A 23,664-nucleotide genomic window follows, 5' to 3' on the forward strand; every position below is an offset into this window, starting at 1 on the left:
GACTGTTTCAGGAAAGGGTAATGAGGGAGGGTCTGAAACACTGAATAACTTACAGTCTGTCTGTCTGCCTGTGGATAGAATACATCCATAAGTGGATGAAGTGTTTGTTGTTATCTGTGTTTGCCTGTATTTCCAGTAAAGACCCAACATAGAGACCACTCTGTATCTTTCAAATAGAAGCTCTTTTAAAACACACTGATCAGTATGACTGATAAAAGACACAGACAAAAAAACAGCTGAGAAAAGATGTTTCCATACACTAAAAATCTTCCTTGAATAAAGGAAACATGTTATTATAATACTTCTGATTGTAGCTGTCTCTGAAATTAAATTAAATTGATCCCTCTCATTATCTCACCCAGCATTCCAGGCAATAGCAGTATGATATTTAGCAATTTCAAAGTAATTGAAAATTGCCACAAACAAAACTGAGATAAAAAAGATCTCAATGTTTCACAAAGAGACAGATGATAAAAAGATTCTTCAAAAAGATCATAGACAAGATATGAAAAAAAGATTTAAAAAAAGGTCGCAGCAGTTCACATGGAAACACTGCGCACTCTATTTATAACTCGGTATAGCTCCATTCACAGAAGGTTGCTGCGAGTTTGTAATGAATTTATATTGATCTTAATGCAGATATCTTATTTTTACCCACCACTTCAAAAATGTACAGAATAAAATTATAGCTATTTTTTCTTTAGAATTCACAGAATATAATACTTTCTATTTAATAAACTGTATGATAACCCTCATCTTCTACATGACAATGCAATTTTATAAATAGCTAGAGCCACTGAAGAGGATTTAGAAAGATATATTTCTATTCCTGTTCTTAGAGCCAATTAAGCACAAATATCCTGAAAGTGCATATCTTGCTATTGCCTTTCATTTTCTGTTATACAGAAAACTCACCCCACTGCACTTACTTTTCAGTTTCTAGTTGCATTCAGCCTGAAATGCAAGCACATGAATTTTAAAGCAAAATTGAATCACTAGTCAAGTTGTCTGTTTGGACTGTGTACATATTTTAGGCAGACTGCAAATCTGTAGACAAAGTAGGAAGTAATGTCAGTCCCCAAGATACAAAGAATTGAAACTATTGTTGGCAAGGTAACAACTAATGCTAGTTATTAATAATGCACGTGGACTTCGGCCTTTCACAAGAGGATGAATATCCTCAACAGTGATAACTGATGGGAGGAATAGGAGGAAGAAGGAGGTCTGTATGCATTGAAGAACTATCCACAACATAACATCAGCCTTCTTCATGCACCCTAATGGAGCCATGCCTGTAGAATTCTGCATCAGCAAAGAAATGGTGACATTCTGCAGCTCAGACCAATGCATGGACTCCTTTACTGAAGGCTTTAAAATTCAATTGTGCCCTTAATTTTGTCAAGGTCTACCTCATTGATACTGGTGACATCAATAAGATCGCAACGTGCAGAGTTCCAACGGATTGTGAAAATGACAGAGGCCCTCTGTGCAAGGAGAGACAAATCCATTAACTCCTCAAAAGGACAACAGTGAGCAGGTCAATGCTGTGGGCTTTAGTTGGCATCAGGTTGGAGTAGACTACATTCAGATCACCCTTGATCCTCCAGAACCCAGAGTGTATCACTCTCTCAAAGAAGCTCTTCCCTGCGGCCATATATAATGAACCTTAATTACTAGACCCCTGTGGAGTTTGCAAAGCATCTTTACCACCCGTCGGTTTTGCTTTTTCTTTCAGTCCTACACACGAGCACCAGGTGACAACTTCTGAATCCAGCGATGGTACTGCCCCACCCCAAGAACAGATCACTCTTATACTACTGCCACCAGCAAATGCTCAGTCAACGGAGGTCTACCTGGAGGCTAGCTACAACACACATTCTGACGTGATGAATTTCTGCATCCGCCACGAACTGGGGTGATCAGGCGGCAGCATCAGCAGAACAGGAAAAAAGTGGTGAAAATAAGGAAGCCATGGTGGCGGGCCATTCCGTTCCTGAAATATGGAAGGGTTGAATCATCCAGTTAGAACAAGCCAGCACCAAATTACTTCTGCTCAGACAATAGGCCTGCATTTGTTCAAGGTGGCAGTTCCTACTCCCACCTAGATCATCTTTAAATACTAACCTTTCCAGACGTGCCACAAGAAAACTGAAAAGAAACTCCTTCTATTATTGTTTCTGTCTTCTCTCTGCTGCTAATCATATCAGTAATTGTTTGACAAAGAAAAGACCAAATCAGTTTAATTGTTAAAACTACCTGTATATTTTGCCAACCCGTCATCAAAATAATGCATAAACATCACTTAACCCTGTTTTCCAACCCATCATCATTAGACTTATACCTGATGCTCCTGGTAAAATATTTCCATTTGCTATAAGAACCTATTCAGAGATACGAGGTGCACTTTTTGCCATCTGGTGGCTGAACAGCCACTGCACGGCAGTTTTGTCTTTATATATCTCTATGTGTCTGCTGAACTATTACATCGCAAAATAGAATTATAGAAAGTTCTCCCATATTGAATCCCTTTATAATATTCAATACTTGGAGATTAGACTTAATAAGTTATTGCAGATATTCCATTGCTAAAGTTAGGAGTTCAGTTCCAGTGCCGTCATAAGGAGTCTGTACGTCCTCTCTGTGGAATGTCTGGGTTTTCCCCACGTGCTCAGGGTTCCTCCCGCAGTCCAAAGATGTACCGGGTAGGTTAATTGGTCATTGCAAATTGTCCCACGATTAGGCTCGGGGCAGCGTGGCTCCAGAGGCCGCAAGTGCCTTTTCTGTAGAGTAAATCAAAAAATAAACAGCACGTGGTCTACATATACTTATCAGGCATTTCAAATGCACAGCCCTCTGTTAATATTTTTACAGATTCAGAATTATTTCTAAGATAGTTTAACTAGTGTATCAAGAAGCACCATGAATATATTTAGTATGTTAAAAGATGGTGTAAAGGACAGAAAGGTATATAGCCCGTTGTCTGAACAGTGCATGATTTCAGTCTAGACTTTTGAAAATGAATGCATAAGTTATTCTCTGTTCGTAATTTACATATCCAATAAGGTACAGTCATGGAAATCCCATCATCTGCACTAATACCTGCAGTGTCTTAGGATTTTACAAAGCTGAGGATCTAACTTCTAGAACTGTAACTGAGGATACATACTATTGACTAGAATTACAGATTGCCCTGCCATTCATTATTACTAATACTTAATTTTTCTACTAGGTCCTTAAGGGATTTCCTGAATGTCTCCAGGCAGACATATGCCTTCACCTCAACCAGGCATTACTTCAGAACTGCAAGGCATTCAAAGGAGCCAGTAAAGGATGTCTCCGAGCTCTGGCCATGAAGTTTAAAACCACACATGCTCCTCCTGGTGACACTTTAGTTCATAGCGGTGATATCCTTACTGCTCTCTACTTCATCTCCAGGGGCTCTATAGAAATCCTGAAAGACAACATTGTAGTAGCAATCCTTGGTAAGTAAGCATGAAATATATAGAATCAATGAGCATTTTTAAATTGACTTGCCTTCTTAGATGTTGTTCATGGGCCTACAAGTTATAAATATGAATCAGCAATGCCAAAAACGTTGCCATAAAATGATGAAAATATTTGGCTGTTAGCTTAAGCTTTCCCACAAATGTGCAACTTTGCAGATTAAGGAGTAAATGATAAACTCAGTTGAAATGCTTTGTTTGTCTTGAAGATAATTAGCACTATTTCTAATATGGGGTGATATAGGCAGTGCTAACAAGACTGGCATTCATTGCCTTGACAAACTGGTGACACAACTGAGCAGAACTAATGAAGGCTCCTTGATCTGAAATTTTAAAGGTGTTGCTCCAAATCACTACTCGCATTTAGACCAGAAGACCAAAAGATATAGGAGCAGAATTAGGCCATTTGGTCTATTGAGTCAAATGTTTCCCTTCATGCCCTGACTAATCAAGAATGTCTTAAGCATGCCCAATGACTTGTCTCTGCAACCACCTGTGGCAATGAGTTCCACAGATTCACCACATCCAATGCATGTACATTGAACTCTCCAAATTTCGGGTGAACCCACCTCCTGTGTTTTTCAGTCCTCTCATTATATCCCCTTTCCCATACCATACCCCTCCAGCCCCATCATCCATTTTACACCCAGTTTATGGTTCCGTCCCCCTACTACTCACACATTTTATCCACTGGATCCCTTCGTCCAGTTGGTTCCATCTGCCATTCTCTCCCCGAATGTTTCTCATTATCACCTTCCTTTATTCTCACGTGTGGCTTTTGTGTTCCTGCTGATCACTTCCCCTTCACCCTCCCCTTCCTTGATCCCATCTGCCTTGATCTACCATTATTAGCTTCTGTCTTATGGCTCCACCTTCCAGATCTCTGACTTTACCACTCAGCCTCTCCTCTTTATACTGGCAGTCTTCCCTCTCCACTGCTGCAGAGTTTCAACCTGAAGCATTGACAATTTCTTGCCTCTCCTCTATAGATGCTGTTTGACTCATCGATTTCCTCCCCCAGTTTGTTCACTTCTCTGTTCTCTTTTGTTTACTGATGAACTCAAATTACCATTAGTTACTTTTACTGATGCCTTATTCGGCATTTATCTGGAAATCTGAGAGATGGAAATGGGAATGGTGAAGGAGAGAGGGTAGGGGCAATTACCGGAAGTTCAAGAAGTTAATGTTCATGCCATCAGGTTGGAGGCTACCCAGATGGAATATAAGTTTTTGCTCCTCCACCCTGAGTGTGCAGTAGTAGAGGAGGCCCTGGACTGACATGCTGGAATGGGAATAGGAAGTAGAATTGAAATGGGTGGCCAGCAGGAGATCCCACTTTTTCTGGTGGGCGGTGCAAAGATGCTCAATGAAGGACAATGTCAGACAAGTGGGGTAGGTGAGGACAAGAGGAATTCTATCCCTGAGAGTGGCAGGTTAATGGGACGAGGGCAGACATGCACAAAATGGAAGAGATGCAGGTGAGGGCACCATTCATGATGGAAGAAGGAGGGCATTTCCTTAGTTCTGGAATGAAAATCCTCATCCTGAGAGCAGATGCAGAGAAGATTGAGAGTAGAGGATGGCATTTGTACAAGTAATAGGGTTGGAAGAGGTATAGTCCAAGTAACTGTGAGAATCAGTGGATTACCCCTTTCCCTTTCTTCCATGGTCTTCTGTCCTCTCCTTTCAGATTCCCCCTTCTCCAGCCCTTTATCTCTTTCAGCAATTGACTTCACAGCTCTTACTTCACCTTCCCCCCCCCCAGTTTCACCAATCACTTACTACCTTGTATTTCTTCCTCCCTTCCTCCAACCTTCTTGCCCTGACTTTTCATCTTTATTTTCCAGTCCTGATGAAGGGTCTTGGCCTGAAAGCTCAACTATTTACTCTTTTTCAGAGATGCTGCCTGGCCTGCTGAGTTCCTCCAGCATTCTGTGTGTGTTGTTCAGTATTTAAGCGGTCATTGTAAACTGTCCTGTGATTGCTCGAGGGTTAACTCAGAGGATTGCTGGGCATCATGGCTCAAAGGTCTGGAAGGTCTCTCTCCAACCTGTATCCCAATAAATAAATAGATTATTAGCCATGTCTCTGGACTTCTAAGCCATCAATGTAACTACTTCAGTTATTCCCCTTTATTGAATTCTCATTGGTCAGAAACCTCTATACAACTGACTTTGTTACCTTAGGACAGCTGAAGGCACAGATTATGTAGATTATTAAACTTGTACATGCACCCAGTGGCCACTTTATTTGGTACACCTTTTTAATGCTTGTTAATGTGAATATCTAAACAGCCAATCAAGTTGCAGCAACTCAATTTATTAAAATATGCAGTTACTGTCATGAGCTTCATTTGTGGTTCAGCCCAAACATCAGAATGGGGAAGAAAAGTGATCTAAGTGGCTTTGACCATGGAAAGATTATTGGTGCCAGATGGGATGGTTCAAGTATCTCAGAAACCCACTGATCTTCGGGGATTTTCACAAAGAACAGTCTCTAGAGTTTACAGAGAATGATGTGAAAAACAGAAGAATCCAGCGAGTGGCAATTCTTTGGGTGAAAATGCCTCATTAGTGAGAGAGGTCAGAAGAGAATGGCCAAACTGGTTCAAGCTGACATGAGGTGTGCAGAAGAGCATCTATGAATGCACAACACATCGAAGCTTGAAATGGATGGGCTATAGCAGCAGAAGACCACAAACATACACTGAGTGGCCACTTTATTAGGCATAGGAGATATTTATTAGAGAGGCCACCATGTGTATACTGTGAAATGCCTCTCCATACCATCTGCTCTTTGAACATTGTTAGTTTCCTATATAATACACACTCACAAATAAAATTCAATTCATCTTATTTTCCCATTTTGGGAAGGGCAACAATGGGTAAACTTTTCATGCACCTTCATTTATCTTGAACCACCTTACCAGTGCACCAAGAACTGGGTCTTTTGGGTGTGCATTGTGCCTGATGTCCTTGGTTTTCCTGCATCCAAGAAAATCATGTGTAGCCATCTTCTACTTCTCAGAACCGGAGTGGAAGTTATAGTGTCCTAGAGAACTACAGAACAGAAACAGGCTCTTTGGACCATCTAGTCCATGCTGAACTATTATTCTGCCTGGTCCCACCAACCTGCATCTGACCATACCCTTCCCATTCATTTTCTTAAGCAAACTTCTTTTAAACATTGAGATTGAAACTGCATTTACCACTTCTGTTGGCAGCTCATTCCACACTCTCACTACATTCATAGTGAAAAGGTTCCCCACCATATTCCCCTTAAAGCTTTTACCTTTCACCCTTAACCAATGACCTCTAGTTCTAGTCTCACCCAATCTCAGTAGAAAAATCCTGCTTATATTTGCCTTATCTATGCCCCTCATAATTTTGTATACCTCTGTCAAATCTGCTTTCATTTTCCTATGCTAGAACCTTTATTGTTTAGAGATGATCAATTATTTGTACATTATTTTTTGATGTGTCAGAATAAATTAAGTTTTTTTTTCCAAACTTTGTGGCATATTTGACAGCACATATTGACCAGGGAGCTCCTCTTCCCTGTGAAGGCGATGAATTTGTGCTGTCAAATTTGGCACTTCAATGCAGGCCCAAAATGTGTTGACAAGAGCTGTAAATTAATTTGATTAATTTATTGTCATCTATGTACATTTCCTGTTAAAATGAAGCTCACAGAGTAATCAGTAGACATGGCAATAACAATCTCCTGATAGATCTGAATTCTTTGAAAACTTGCAACATATCATTTTGTACTTGCTGAAGGAGGAAGATCACAGAAGTTTCTGCTTAAGGAGCAGCCCACGCAAAATGCTGAAGGAACACAGCAAGTCAGGCAAAATTCATGGAGGGGAATAAACATCCCCCTGACTTGCTAGGTTCCTCCAGCTTTTTGTTTGTGATGATTTACAGTATCTTCAGAATCCCTCGTGCTTCTATTTTAGGAAAATAGAACTCATTTTATTTTTCATTGCTAGAGAGCAGCAGGCAATAAAAACTTTGGGAATTGCTAAGTTTCCAGCTTTTCCCTGAACTGCACCAGTTTTGTTTAAAAGTTTCACACATGTAAGGTTTTCAGTCTCTGGTCATGCAGCGGGTCTACAACCATAATCAGAACAGCCAGGTGGTTGATATTAACATCCAGGTAGCCGTCATAATAACAAACACAAGACATTCTGCAGATGCTGTAAATCCAGAGCAAAACACACAAAAAATGCTGGTGGAACTCAGCAGGTCAGGCAGTATCTGTGGAAATTAATAAACAGTCAAAGTTTTGGGCTGAGAACCTTCATCAGGACTGGAAAGGAAAGAGGAAGATGTCACAATAAGAAGGCAGGGAAAGGGGAAGGAGCACAAGCTAGAAAGATGCAGGTAAAGCCATGTGGGTGGGAGCAGGAGGGTTTGAAGTAAGAAGCTGGAAATTGATAGGTGGAAAAGGTAAAGGGCTGTAGAAGAAGGAATCTGATAGGAGGGGAGAGTGGACCATGGGAGAAAGGACAGGAGGAGGGGCATGAGGGGGAGGTAATAGGCAGATGAGGAAAAGACATAAAACAAGAGCGGAAGTGGAGAATTGAACAAGTAGGAAGGGGTGGGGGAAAATTATCAGATGTTGGAGAAATCAATGTTCCTTCCATCAGGTTTGAGGCTACCTATACAAAATATAAGCTATTGCTCCTCTAACCTGACAGTGGCCTCATTGGGACAAATGAGGAGGCCATGAACTGACATATGGAAATGGGAATGGGGATCTGAATTCAAATGGGTGGTCTACTAGGAAATCCTACCTTTAGTAGACTGAGTGAAGGTGCTCGACAAAGCCATTCCCCCAGCCTATGTTGGGTCTCACCAATGAGAGAGGCTACGTCAGGGGCATTGGAAACAGTAGATGACCCCAACAGATTTGCAGGTGAAGTGTTCCCTCACCTGGAAGGACTGTTCGGGCCCTGAATGGTGCTGAGGAAGGAGACAAATGGGTAGGTATAGCACTTTCTCCACTTGCAGCAATAAGTGCTGGGAGGAAGATTAGTGGGGAGGGATGAATGGACAGGGGAAACATAAAGGGAGCAATCCCTGTAGAAAATGGTGAGTGGAGAGAAGGTAAAGATGTGGTTGCTGGCAGTGTCCAATGAAAGATGGTGGAAGTTGTGGAAAATGACGTGAAGGCTCATGGCGTGATCAGTGAGGACGAGAGGAACTCCATCCGTTAAGGTGGCAGGAAGACAGCGTGATCACAGATAATACCTTGAATTATAATAATAAGCAGGCATAATACTTTGAATTTGTGCCATCTCAATATCTACACCTTTTAGCCAACATATCAGAATAATCAGCTTCTGTTGAGAGTCAATGTCTACCCACTAACTACACAGAAAACAGCGAAATCTGTCTACACTGCAAGCTACACTGTCACCACAATGTGTCCTTTGGAAGGTTATCAGCATTTTCCAACAATATCTCCCATGTTTGCATTGCTCTGGAGGTACCTTGCACTGCACAGCAGAGGAGGTCTGCATCTAACCCAGCAAACACAAAGCTTCAGACTTGCCAATAGCTGCAACCCACTCCATATTTCTACCAAAACAGAAGCCGTTCAAATATCCATCTACTCATTTGCATGCTTATCTATTGAGCCTGATTTGTATGCCTTTTCCTGCTCTAGTGTTCCTCTACCATTGCTTCTCATTGGGTATAGCAAGTTATGGGAAAAGGGTGCCTGCTACTTGTAGCAAAAATGCCTATCGATGGCATTGGGCATCAGCCCTGGCTAATTACCCATCATGCATCAGCTTCATATGAAAGCCAACCATCTGGACTGTGTGGCTGACTGGCTAGGGGATAGTCAAGTGTCAGAGGTGACACCCTGTGCGGTTTCATTCGAGGGGACAGCAATTAAATCACATATCCAGAACCACTGCCTCTACTCAAGGACAATTCCTCAGTATTCCATGCTGGGGACAGATCATACTGGACAGCCCTTTTTTCCAGAAGTGGTGCTTCCCAAGCATTTTTTAATGGTAGACTGCTTGAAACTGAACATGAATATCATTTCAGACTCCTTGTAGCAAGTAGGAATTTGGAGTAACAAGAAATTAACTTTTATTGAATATAATGCATTTAATTGCATAACAGTGCTGACACATTCCAATTGTTCAACAAAACTAAAAATGTTCTGTTGATGATTTTCATTTGTACTCAATGTCTGAGGCTTCTTGCTAAGTGTCCAACAATAATCAGCCAGCATTATGGATTCCATTTGCCCTGATCCCATTTTCCATGACTGCAATGTCCTGGTGAAACCTTTCACCATGCTTGTCACTGACAGCACCAAGATTTGCAGGGAAGAAATTTAAATGGGAATGCAAAAAGTGAATCCTTGGATGCCTTCCATGCAATTATCTCCAGTCACACTAGAAGTTCTTCAAATTGCCTGTCATTGAAGAACTGTTTGATTTGTAGACCAACAAAAGAGCCTTCCTTCATCTTGGCATCAGTTATTCTTACTTGAATTATAAACTGAAATAGCAAAAAAAGACAACTCGTTAAAGAAGTGCATGACAGGGAAATTTCATGATAATTTTCATGATCAGCAGCACAAAATCCATAAGATACATCCTAAAGTATTCAAGAAGCAACATCTTTGTTGTCCAGTGTTACTGAAACACTGTCATACCCTCAAAGCCACTTTGAACAATGACAGATGCAAGCTTTTAAAAGCTGCCAAAGTGCTCTGGATATGGCATGTCAAGAACTTGAGATCTGAGGCCCACATTGTCTCAAAACACGTTTCTGAAAATATACACATTCAGCTTGTTGGCCGGTGCCTAGACAATGCAGCCTAGCAGCCTCTGAATCTTTCAGAATGCCAGAAATATTCACAAACATTTAAGTTGTGATATTTTTGACAGCTGGCTAAGTCTGGGCCATGACCTAGCCAGCTGAAAAAATATTTCTGCAGGTCTCAGCATGTTCAGGCGCCAGCACATGGTGCAATTTACATTCCAAGTATCAGGCAGGCATGATGGAGAATTTTGCTGACCAGGTTAATCCTGGTTTCGGTAAGAAAGATGCTGCTTAATGATCTCTTCAGGTGCCCTCCTAGGGTTAGGGGCACGGCAAAGAACACGCGGCTTATGTCCAGCTGGAATTTGTGCACAGACTGGTGTGATTTTCTAAGTGCCCTGTTAGCACATTGTACTTTTATATAGACTTTTATATGACCAGGGATCAATTAATACAGAGAAAAAAAGATGCCAGGTGATACTAAAAGTTGTAATCAGTAAAAATAATCTATTTTTTGATATGATTTTGGATACCCATCTTGGTTTTCTACTAAATTTAAAATCGAAGAGTTCAATGTGAAATCATTTTATTTGGTGAGTGAGCATGGTATGTGACTGTCACATATTTCAGGTTTTCAGTGTATTTTCTTGTTGTCTTTACCCCTGTTCTGATGTGCTATGCTCTTATGTTCCTCCTTACCCAAAGGTGGTTTGGTTGAACAATCCTAAACCAATTGACAAATTAACTGACCAGCTAAATGCATCTTCTCTATTTTTAGTGGGATCCTACCACCAAACACGTCTTTACCTCCCTCCCCCCATTCCACCCTCCACTTTCCACAGGGATTGCTCCCTCCATAATTTCCTTGTCCATTCATCCCTCCCAATAATCTCCCTCATGGCACATATCCCTGCAAGGAACAGAAAAGGTACACCTACCCATTCACCTCCTCCCTCCTCCATTCAGGACTCCAAACAATCCATCTAGGTGAGGCAACACTTCACCTGCAGATCTGTTGGGGTTGTCTATTATATCCAGTGCTCCCAGTGCAGCCTTCTCTACATTGGTAAGACCTGATGTAAATTGAGGGACTACATTTTTTGAGCACCACAGCTCCATCTGCCAAAAAGCAGAACTTTCTGGTGTCTGACCATTTTAATTCCTACCCCTATTCCAGTTCTGACATGTTGGTCGATGGCCTCCTCTTTTGCCATAATGAGGTCACTCTCAAGGTGGACAAGCAACACCTCACATTCTGTCCAGCTAGCCTCCAACCTGATGGCATGAACATTTATTTCTCCTTCAAGTATTTTTTCCTCACCCTTCCCTCTTCTTCTATTCCTCACTCTGCCTATCACCTCCCCCTGGTGTCTTCCCTTTCTCCTATAGTTCACTCTCCGATCAGATTCCTTCTTCTCCAGCCCTTTACCTTTCCCACCCACCTGGCTTCACCTATCTATCACCTTACAGCCAGTCCTCCTTCCCCTTCCCTCACCTCTTTATTCTGCCAACTTCCCCCTTACTTTCCAGTCCTGATTAACGTTCTCAGCCTGAACGTGGCCTGTTTACTCTTTTCCATAGATCTCACCTGATCAGCTGTGTTCCTCTAACATTTTGTGTGTGTTGCTAAATGCATTGACAATTATCTCTTTAGCACCTGATTTAGGAGCAGTTGTACACTGAACATGCCTCTTGCTTTCCAAGGGAAATATTTTAACTTGATTATTGAAAAATATTCCTTTTTATAAAACATAGAACACTACTGCACACAACAGGCCCTTTGGCTCACCATGTTGTTCCAACCTTTTCACCTACTCTAAAATCAATCTAACCCTTCCCTCATACATGGCCCTCAAAATCAATCTAACCCTTCCCTCATACATGGCCCTCAAAATCAATCTAACCCTTCCCTCACACATAGCCCTCAAAATCAATCTAACCCTTCCCTCACACATGGCCCTCAAAATCAATCTAACCCTTCCCTCATACATAGCCCTCAAAAGTAATCTAACCCTTCCCTCATACATGGCCCTCAAAATCAATCTAACCCTTCCCTCACACATGGCCCTCAAAATCAATCTAACCCTTCCCTCATACATAGCCCTCAAAAGTAATCTAACCCTTCCCTCATACATGGCCCTCAAAATCAATCTAACCCTTCCCTCATACATGGCCCTCAAAATCAATCTAACCCTTCCCTCATACATAGCCCTCAAAATTAATCTAACCCTTCCCTCATACATAGCCCTCAAAATCAATCTAACCCTTCCCTCATACATGGCCCTCAAAATCAATCTAACCTTTCCCTCAGACATAGCCCTCAAAATTAATCTAACCCTTCCCTCATACATGGCCCTCCATTTTTCTATTATTCACCTGCCTATCTATTTATTGACAATAGGTGTGGGTGTAGGCCATTCGGCCCTTTGAGCCAGCTCCGCCATTCACTGTGATCATGGTTGATCATCCACAATCAGTACCCCTTTCCTGCTTTCTCACCATATCCCTTGACTCTGCTATCTTTAAGAGCTCTCCCTACTCTTTGTTTCCTGTCTGCCAACCAATTTTCTATCCATGTCAGTACCCTACCCCCAATACCATGTGCTCTAATTTTGCCCACTAATCTCCTATATGGGACCTTATCAAAGGCTTTCTGAAAGTCCGGGTACACTACATCCACTGGCTCTCCCTTGTCCATTCTCTAATGAATCTGTCTCTACCATCACACCTGGCAATGCGTTCCTCAAAACCACCATGCCCTGTGTAGAAAAACATACCTCTGACATTTCCCTGTAACTTTCCTCCCATCACTTTAAAATTATGCCCCTTAAAATGATTTTTACTTATTGAGAGATTCAGGCCCTTCAGGCCCAGCGAGGCGCACCACCCAACAACTAACATTTTTAAGCCTAGCCTAATCACGGGACAATTTACGATCAGCAACTGACCCAGTAACCAGATTGAAATCCACATATTCAAAGGGAGGATGTACCAACTCCCTACAAATGCCGCTGGAATTTAACTCCAAACTCTGATGCCTCCAGCTGTTACAGCATTGCACTAACCACTATGCCCTGTGTGACCACGAGGTTATTTTGAACACGAGAAATTCTGCAGATGCTGGGAATCCAAAGCAAAGTACATAAAATGCTGGAGGAACTCAGCAGGTCAGGCAGTATTGATGGAAATGAATAAACAATCGACATTTCAGGCTAAGACCTTCTGTGAGATTGTAACTACAGAATTATCTTCACGCCGCTTTGAGTGGAAAAGCTCTTTGTAAATATTGGATACTGCATTATCTTTGAAAGGCAGCATCAGTTACCTGAAGGGACTAACTGTATTATGCAAGCTAAAGATAAAAACAAAATAAGAAATAAAACCTTACAGAAAATTCAAATATCTCAGTATATGATATACAAAAGCCAAACTGTCTCTAGGTTTCAGTTTCTAAGCTGTGAACTTCTCACAGACTAGAAATTCAAACCCAAATATTTTGTAGTGATTAGCAACTAGATATTTCCTGTCATTGAATAAACATCACGAAATCTACGTATGACGTTTGATTAATAGAACCAAAGCTGTATTGAGATGGGGATCCCTGCCTCTAATAGCTGTCTGTACATTGTTGCCTAAAGATGATTGAATAGGCTGATAAATAGCAAACTTGTCCAAAAATTGTTCGACAACTCATCTAATTGCTAAATTCAGTGTCTCTTAAAAATGTACTTTGCACTTGTCAGCAAAGATGTATTGTAGCACTTTCTTACAGTTTAACCTTCAGGCATAGGTGCCGTATTATAAAATTAAAGTAACATTCATCAAACTGTGATATTACTTGCCTTTCCAGGTTATTGACAAATCCGTTGTATAATGAGGTTATTTTTCAATGTCTGGCTGATATTGAGCAGGTGTTCTAAGCTAAATCTTACAAAAACTGCTCATTTTTCACTGGATAAATGGTCTTCAGAGTAAATCTTGACATAATGGGGCTACTCAGTGGTAAATCCATTGTAAATCTTTGCCACTTCTGGCTATTTTTTTCTACCAATTTCTGACTATCAAGAATACTCATCCTCTGTAATAACATATAATTTATTTTCTGTTCAGTGTCATTGAGAAAATAAGCTAAATATTATATCAGTTGGATCAAGATTCTTTTGTACTCAGCTTTTCCCAAGAAGTAATTTGTGTTCATAGCTTTCATTTGTTATTCTGAACCACTTGCTGGTAAAACATTTTAACATCTGAAATTCTTGGCCTCATTCATATTCATGAAGAGAGTGGTCTTATTTTTACTGTAAGTGGTTATGAACTAGTTGGTGAAATTCTGACTGGGTCTGTCTCTCAGGGAAATGATTAACCCTAGAAAAGGAGAAGTTCACCTTGTGCTGGTAAATGTCAATCACCAGTAGCTTGAGCACAGTGTAGCACCAAGGGAGCTTTTTATAAAGAGTTAAAACCCATTTCAAGCTTAATATAAGCTTAATGAATGCAAAGATTTGGGTGCTGAGTCCAAGGGAGCAGAGGTGTTCATGGATCCCAATAACTGGATAAAACATAGGATCAGTTCCCTCTACCTGTCAGCAGTGGTTATTGCAATTTCAAAGATGCCATGAAGCAAAAGAGATTTACAAGGATGTTGCTGAGATTTGTAGGAAAATGTTGAACCGAATTATAGGAAAGATGTCAACAAAATAGAGAGAGTACAGAGGAGATTTACTAGAATGTTACCTGGGTTTCAGCACCTAAGTTACAGAGAAAGGTTGAACAAGTTAGGTCTTTATTCTTTGGAGTGTGGAAGGTTAAGGGGGGACTTGATAGAGGTATTTAAAATTATGAGGGGGATAGATAGAGTTGACATGGATAGGCTTTTTCCATTGAGAGTAGGGGAGCTTCAAACAAGAGGACATGAGTTGAGAGTTAAGGGGCAAAAGTTTAGGGGTAACATGAGGGGGAACTTCTTTACTCAGAGAGTGGTAGCTGTGTGGAACGAGCTTCCAGTAGAAGTGGTAGAGGCAGGTTCGATATTGCCATTTAAAGTAAAATTGGATAGGTATATGGACAGGAAAGGAATGGAGGGTTATGGGCTGAGTGCAGGTCGGTGGGACTAGGTGAGAGTAAGTGTTCAGCACGGACTAGAAGGGCCGAGATGGCCTGGTTCCGAGCTGTAATTGTTATATGGTCATATGGTTACATAACAGATTGGGGCTTAGTGTGAACGTGCACATAGGGTAAAGTGCACAGTCTCTTTCTCAGGGTTGGGGAGTCAAGAACCAGAGGTCATAGGGTTGATGTAAGAGCGGATAGATTAAATTGGAACCTGAGGGGTAACTTTTCCACCCGGAGTGATCAGTATATGCCAGAGGAAGGGGTTGAGCCCGGCAAATAACAACATTTAAAAGGTACCTGAAATGGTAAATAGAAAACAGATGTTTACAGGGATATGAGCCAAACACAGACAACTAGGATTACTTTGGATTGATCAGTTAGCCTGAGGGCGGCTTCCATTAATCTAAATATATGCTGCCCTTGATTTTGCAGCTGTAAGAACTACATTTTTTTATTTATTTGTAACCCTCAGGCTCGGCCAGCATGCACTTGTCTAGGGGAAGACGGCCTCTGGCCGAGCCAAACTGAAAAATCTCATTTGTGTGGATGCTGCGTGATATTACGGGTTACAATACAAACCGCAAAATATCACCGTATGCAATTAAATGATTGAACTTTATAAATCTTAATCTATAGGATTAGTAAAGAAAATAAAAAGAAAAAGGGCCCATTTTAATGAAACAGTCTAATGTGCACGTTGGAGCTCACGGATTCACCCTCTCGTTCCGCATTGACCTCTGCCTCGCGTTGCTGACCATTGACCCTCGCTTGGAGTCAACTCCATCTGCCGGTACACCAGCTCTTTCCATTCGCGTCTCCTCTCTTCATCTCTCACCAACAAAAGGCCGCAAAATCCCTGCTCCCGGCCCCACAAGAAAGAACAACATGCCTCTCATTAGGTAGCACACATTCCAAAGCCCAATTGTTTCGAGTCGTGACGCAAACATTGCTGCTACAGACAAACCATTACATTTGCAGTGAAAACCTACAACGCATCACATATTTTATTTATTTATTGAGATTCAAAGTAGAAAACACCTGTCCGACCCGTCAAGCTGTGCTGCTCAGTAACCTCTGATTTAACCCCAGCCAAATCATGGAACAATTTACAACGACCAATTAAATTACCAACTGGTATACCATTGGACTGTGGGAGGAACCTGGAGCACCCGGAGGAAACCCACACAGTCACAGAGAGAAAATATAAACTTCTTACAGGCAGCAGCAGCAGGAATTGATCCTGGGTCACTGGTGCTGTAAAACGTTGTGCTAACCACCACACTACCATGCTGCCCTGCTCTGTATTATATGTTAGCAGGGCGAGCATTTTAATAACCATTATTCTCCAAGGATTGCTATATTTTTCTCTTTTGTCAGCCTGTGGCTGGCCAGTAAGTAGAATGCCTGTGAATAGAGTGAGCGAGGGAACAAACGCCTCCTGATTCTCCAAAACTCAATCTCAACCTCCACAATTCTCTGCTGACAAATGCAGAAAACTCACTAATGGTGCTAAATCCTGTAAGTGGCCACTTTCTGGCTTTTCTTGGCAGCAGACAGTAGGAAACAAGCAAAACAGTAACGTCAAAACATTAAACTAACTCAATGTGACTAAGCACATTGATGAAAGTAGAGTAGGAATAGTGTATATGGATTTCAGCAACGCATATGATAAGCTACCCCATGCAAGGCGTAGTGAGAAAGTAAGGAGGCGTGGGATCCAAGGGGACATTGCTTTGTGGATCCAGAACTGGCTTTCCCACAGAAGGCAAGGAGCGGTCGTAGACAGGTCATATTCTGTATGGAGGACGGTGACCAGTGGAGTGCCTCAGGGATCTGTTCTGGGATCCTGACTGTTCGTGATTTTTATAAATGACTGGGATGAGGAAGTGAAGGGATTGGTTAGTAAATTTGCTGATGACACTAAGGTTGGGAGTGTTGTGGATAGTGTAGAGGGCTGTCAGAGGTTACAGCGAGACATTGATAAGATGCAAAACTGGGCTGAGAAGTGGCAGATGGAGTTCAACCCAGATAGGTGAGAGGTGGTCCATTATGGTAGGTCAAACATGATGGCAGAATATAGTATTAATGGTGAGACACTTGGCATTGTGGAGAATCAGAGGGATCTTGGGGTCCGAGTCCATAGGACACTCAAAGCTGCTGTGCAGGTTGACTCTGTGGTTAAGAAGGTATACAGTGCATTGGCCTTCATGAACCATGGAATTGCGTTTAAGAACCGAGAGGTAATGTTACAGTAATATAGAACCTTGGTGAGGCCCCGCTTTGAATACTGTACTCATTTCTGGTCACCTCACTACAGGAAGGATGCAGAGGAGATTTACAAGGATGTTGCCTGGATTGGGGAGCATGCCTTATGAGAATAGGTTGAGTGAACTCGGCCTTTTCTTCTTGGAGTGACGCAGGATGAGAGGTGACCTGATAGAGGTGTACAAGATGATGAGAGGCATTGATTGTGTGGATAGTCAGAGGCTTTTTCCCACCATTGAAATGGCTAACTCGAGGGGGCACCATTTTATTTTGGCAAGTATTTTTACACAGAGTGGTGTGTGCGTGGAATGGGCTGCCGGCGACAGTGGTGGAGGCAGATACAATAGAGCCTTTTAAGAGGCTCCTGGATAGGTACATGGAGCTCAGAAAAATAGAGGGCTATGGGTAACCCGAGATAATTTCTAAGTGTTGTGGGCCGAAGGGCCTGTATTGTGCTGTAGGTTTTCTATGTTTCTATAACAATCCCCAGTCCCAACCCACAGAAAGAAACAGAGACAATTACAATCCATGACCCCCTTGCCCATCGAAAAAAAAGAGACAATTACCATCAACAACCCCCTTGCCCACAGAAGAAAACAGACAATTACCATCACCAACCCTCTCGCCCACAGAAATAAACAGAGACAATTACCATCACCAACCCCCTTGCCCACAGAAATAAACAATTACCATCACCAACCCTCTCGCCCACAGAAGAAAACAGACAATTACCATCACCAACCCTCTCGCCCACAGAAAAAAACAGAGACGATTACCATCACCAACCCTCTCGCCCACAGAAGAAAACAGACAATTACCATCACCAACCCTCTCGCCCACAGAAATAAACAGAGACAATTACCATCACCAACCCTCTCGCCCACAGAAATAAACAATTACCATCACCAACCCTCTCGCCCACAGAAATAAACAGAGACAATTACCATCACCAACCCTCTCGCCCACAGAAAAAAACAGAGACAATTACCATCACCAACCCTCTCGCCCACAGAAATAAACAGAGACAATTACCATCACCAACCCTCTCGCCCACAGAAAAAAAGAGACAATTACCATCACCAACCCTCTCGCCCACAGAAATAAACAGAGACAATTACCATCACCAACCCTCTTGCCCACAGAAAAAAAGAGACAGTTACCATCACCAACCCTCTCGCCCACAGAAATAAACAGAGACAATTACCATCACCAACCCTCTCGCCCACAGAAGAAAACAGACAATTACCATCACCAACCCTCTCGCCCACAGAAAATAAGAGACGATTACCATCACCAACCCTCTCGCCCACAGAAATAAACAGAGACAATTACCATCACCGACCCCCTCACCCACAGAAAAAAACAGAGACAATATCAATCCCCAACCCCACACTAGCAGAGAAAAAAATCAGTGCCAATAACAATCCATGACCCCCTCACTCACAGGAAAGAACAGCAACAGTAGCATTAAAAACCCAAACCTCCCCACAAAAAAATTAACAGATCACCCACCCGCCAATCAGCCACAAGAAAGAAAATGCCGAAAAGCTGAAGGGAACGAATACAAACCAATGTAAAGCACAAGTAATGTATTTTTACATAATTATAACCATAATTAATTATTTAAATGAACAAGAACACTTCATCACACTATATATACAAGATTACTCAAATATTATTGAAATATCAAATATACAACTGACAGGTATCCCATAAATTGAGTCTGCCTAATAGAAGAGGTTGTAAGATTATAGGCTGTCATGCTAAATGTACCCAAAGGAGAGGGTACAGAAGCCAGGATCTTCAAACTGAATCTTGTTCCTCATGTATAATCCCAGCCACCATAACAACATCATCATCTGCATGTGATAATCAAAGCTTTAATGGGATGTGCATTTTTTGACTTTATGAAAATGAGATAGAAACATCGAAACATAGAAAACCTGCAGCACAATACAGGTCCTTCAGCCCACAAGGTTGTGCCAAACACGTCCTTACCTTAGAAATTACTAGGCTTACCTATAGCCCTCTGTTTTTCTAAGCTCCATGTACCTATCCAAAAATATCTTAAAAGACCCTATCGTATCCACCTCCACCACCATTGCTGGCAGCCCATTCCATGCACTCACCACTCTCTGAGTAAAAAACTTACCCCTGACATCTCCTCTGTACCTACTCCCCAGCACTTAAACCTGTGTCCTCTTGTGGCAACCATTTCAGCCCTGGGAAAAAGCCTCTGACTATCCACATGATCAATGCCTCTCATCATCTTATACATCTCTATCAGGTCACCTCACATCCTCCGTCACTCCAAGGGGAAAAGGTCAGGTTCACTCAACCTATCCTCATAAGGTATGATGATGATTCCACAATCATAGAACAATAAAATATAAGAGCAGGCCATTTGACCCAAAATGTTGTGCCAACCAGCTAAATCAAAAACATCCAAACACTAATCCCTCCTACCTACACGATGTTGCTATCCCTCCATCTTCCTTACTTCCATGTGTCTATCCAAACATCTCTTAAAAACCTCTAATCTGTTTGCCTCTCCCATCATACCAGGCATCCACCACTCCCTGAGTAAAAACCATACCCCTCACATCCCCCTTGAACCTACACCCTCACCTTCAATCAGTGGAGAACACAATCCTAAACAATGAAGGTGTGAGTAAGTATCTTGCTCATTCCACATTGTACATTTTGTATCATACTCACCCTCTTCTTCCAGATGGCAGCTACAGGATCATCAGCCTTTAGGACATTACATTTTTTACGACCAGTGAAACTGGACAGATGAAAACAATGAAGAAAGAAATTGAAATAAGTCCTGTTCCACTAATGGAGAGCAATCTGGTCACCCAGTGAAAGTAAAAATTATCCTTGAGAAGATTTGAAATTGCTTTTATTTTCAGCCTGCAATTAAACCAAAGTTGTCTTATGTTGCCATGACACATAATAGACTCAGTACAAAGCTAGAAGTCTGAGCACATAGAGTTCTTTCTAGATAAATCAAGATTCAGCCATTTTCTACTATTATTGTACACTGATCACCAGAATATTTGTTAAATCATGTTTATTGCTTTATAAATTGTTTGAATTTTTAAAATTTCACAATGATTAATTGACTGCTATTTGTTGCATACACTAAAATTCTGCCTAATTCTGAATTGCTTCTCCAACAATCTTGATAACAGTTTAGTTGGTAAAGTTCTTTTTGAATGTGTTCAAAGGTGCCTATCTACATATATAGTTACCTACCGTATATGGAGAAACGTTTGCAACTACAGTTATTAATATGTAAGAATTAATAATCTAAGTATCTGAAAATATTCTGCTTTCTTCTTCAAATCAGTGTGGTTTTAATAGAAAACTGCTTTAAGAAAGTAAAAGAAATAGTCAAAGTACAATTTCTGCAGCAATCTACTTGCTTCAGAAATTCTTATTTACTTTTTTACTTGCCTGCTTGAAGTTCCGTTTCATAAACAGAAATAATGAACCGCTGATCAGTAAAACTCAGCACAGAGCAATAAATGCAGACTACTTATTCAGAAAAGGGACATTAATTGGATCAGTAGAATGGTACCTATTTGTTACAAATAGGATCCATATAAAATCAGTGAAGAAAATAATAAAAAATGTTTGGTGCTTAGCAGAAACATACCAATCAACCCTAGCAGTTGACATGGTTTTAAACTAAAGAACAATTGCTTCAATGTCTTATTAGCTTCATTCCCAAGTGGCATCAATACTGCATCTTCTATAAATAACATTAGTACAATATCAATGTGTTATCAATGTCACCAGAAACTCCAGAATGTATTCTTTTTTTTGAAGTTATGATATAGATCTTAGAGAGAAATACTAACTCAAGATTTATGTCCTAGAAGTTTTGATTTTAAAGAAAAATTTGTGTCTTTCCAGGGAAAAATGACATCTTCGGCGAAATGATCCACCTTTATGCAAGACCAGGGAAATCTAATGCTGATGTACGAGCACTGACGTACTGCGATTTGCATAAGATCCAAAGGGAAGACCTATTAGAAGTTTTGGATATGTATCCAGAGTTCTCCGACTACTTCTTAACGAATCTGGAACTCACATTCAATCTGCGAGATGAAGGGTCAAAGGTATCAATCTGAACATTGAAGTTATTTCCTTTCAGAGGACAATAAGCAGTTAAAGGCAATTCAAATCAAAATGTCTCAGCACTTAAGGTTGAGTTGGACAGAATCATGTTTTCAAAGTCAAAGTAAAATTTATTGTCAAATTACATACAATGTACAGTGCCTATAAAAGGTATTCAACACCTCCCCCTCAAAGTTTTCATGGTTCATTGTTTTACAACATTGAATCACAGTGGATTTAATTTGGCTTTTATTGACACTGATCAACAGAAAAAGAGTCTTTCATCTCAAAGTGAAAACAGATCTCTACAAGGTGATTTAAATTAATTACAAATATAAAACATGAAATAATTGATTGCATAAGTATTCACTGCCTTTCCCCTTTAATATGACACACCAAATAATCACTGGAGCAGCCAATTGGTTTTAGAATCACATAATTAGTTAAATGGAGATCTGTTCTTGGAGACCTATGTGCAGTCAAGGCGTTTCAGATGATTGTAGTAAAAGCACAACTGCTGGTGAACACTCCAAGCAACTCTGTGAAAAGGTTATTGAAAAGCTCGCCAGGAGATGATACAGGAACATTATCCCTTGGAGTAGAGTTAAGTCAATCATCTAGAAATGGAAGGAATATAACGCAGCTATAGATGTGCCCAGAGCAGGCCGTCCTCAAAAACTGAGTGACCATGCAGGAAGGGGACTAGTGAGAGAGGCCACCAAGGGACCTGTGACAACTCCGGAGGAGTTACAAGCTTCAGTGGCTGAGATGGGAGAGACTGTGCATACAACAACTGTCGCCCGGGTGCTTCACCAGTCGCATCTTTATGGGTGAGTGGCAAAAAAAAAGCCACTGTTGAAAAAAACTCACATAAAGTCTCAGCCAGAGTTTGCCTGAAGTCAGCTGGAAGAAGCTTCTATGGTTTGTTTAAACCACAATCGATATTTTTGGCCACCAGACGAAACACTATACATATCATTAAAAACATACCATCACTACCATGAAGCATGGTAGTGGCTGCATCTTGCTGTGGCAATGCTTCACTGCAGCAGGCCCTGGAAGGCTTGTGAAGGTAGAGGGCAAATTGAATGTAGAAACTTACAGGGAATTCCTGGAGGAATAACCTGATGTAGTCTTCAAGGGAACTATGCCTTGGGAGAAGATTTGTTTCTAGCAAGACAATGACCCCAAGCATAGAGCCAAAGCTACACAAGAATGGCTTAAAAACAACAAAATTAGTATCCTAGAGTGGCCAAGTCAGAGTCTAGACATCAATCCAATTGAGAATTTGTGGCTGGACTTGAAAAGGGATGTTCACTCACAATCCCCATGCAATCTGATGGAGATTGAGCAGCTTTGTAAAGAAGAATGGGGGGAAATTGCAGTGTCCTGATGTTTAAAGCTGATAGAGACCTATCCACAAAGACTCAATGCTGTATTGCTGCCAAAGGTGCATCTACTAAATACTGACTTGGAAGGGGTGAATACTTAAATGCAATCAATTATTTTGTGTTTTATATTTGTAATTAATTTAGATTTTAGATCGCTTTGTAGAGATCTGTTTTCACTTAGATGCAAAAGCATCTTTTTCTGTTGATCAGTGTCAATAAAAGCCAAATTAGATCCACTGTGATCCAATGTTGTAAAACAATAAAATAAGAAAACTTTCAAGGGGTGAATGCTTTTTATAGGCTCTGTATATTGCCATATCATTTCTTGTAATCTTTTACAGAAAAACAAAGACACACCATACATTTATGGAAACTATACATAACAAAAACTGACAAACAGGCAATGAGCAAAAGAAGACAATTGTGCATATAAAAATGCTGAGAACATGAGTTGTATAATCCTAGAAAGTG

At 41.0% G+C, this 23,664-nt stretch overlaps 1 protein-coding gene across 1 annotated transcript in view; it reads left to right on the top strand.

Moving 5' to 3' along the window:
* Positions 1-23,664, top strand: part of LOC132392425 (potassium voltage-gated channel subfamily H member 7-like) — a 529,705-nt gene that overhangs the window by 478,773 nt on the left and 27,268 nt on the right. Inside the window, exons 10-11 of the mRNA XM_059966250.1 lie at positions 3,230-3,482; positions 21,599-21,804. Of these exons, the coding sequence (XP_059822233.1) occupies positions 3,230-3,482; positions 21,599-21,804 (459 nt within the window). The remainder of the gene's footprint in view (positions 1-3,229; positions 3,483-21,598; positions 21,805-23,664) is intronic.

The sequence above is a fragment of the Hypanus sabinus genome, chromosome 4, assembly GCF_030144855.1.
Source record: "Hypanus sabinus isolate sHypSab1 chromosome 4, sHypSab1.hap1, whole genome shotgun sequence".
Taxonomy (NCBI): Eukaryota; Metazoa; Chordata; class Chondrichthyes; order Myliobatiformes; family Dasyatidae; genus Hypanus; species Hypanus sabinus.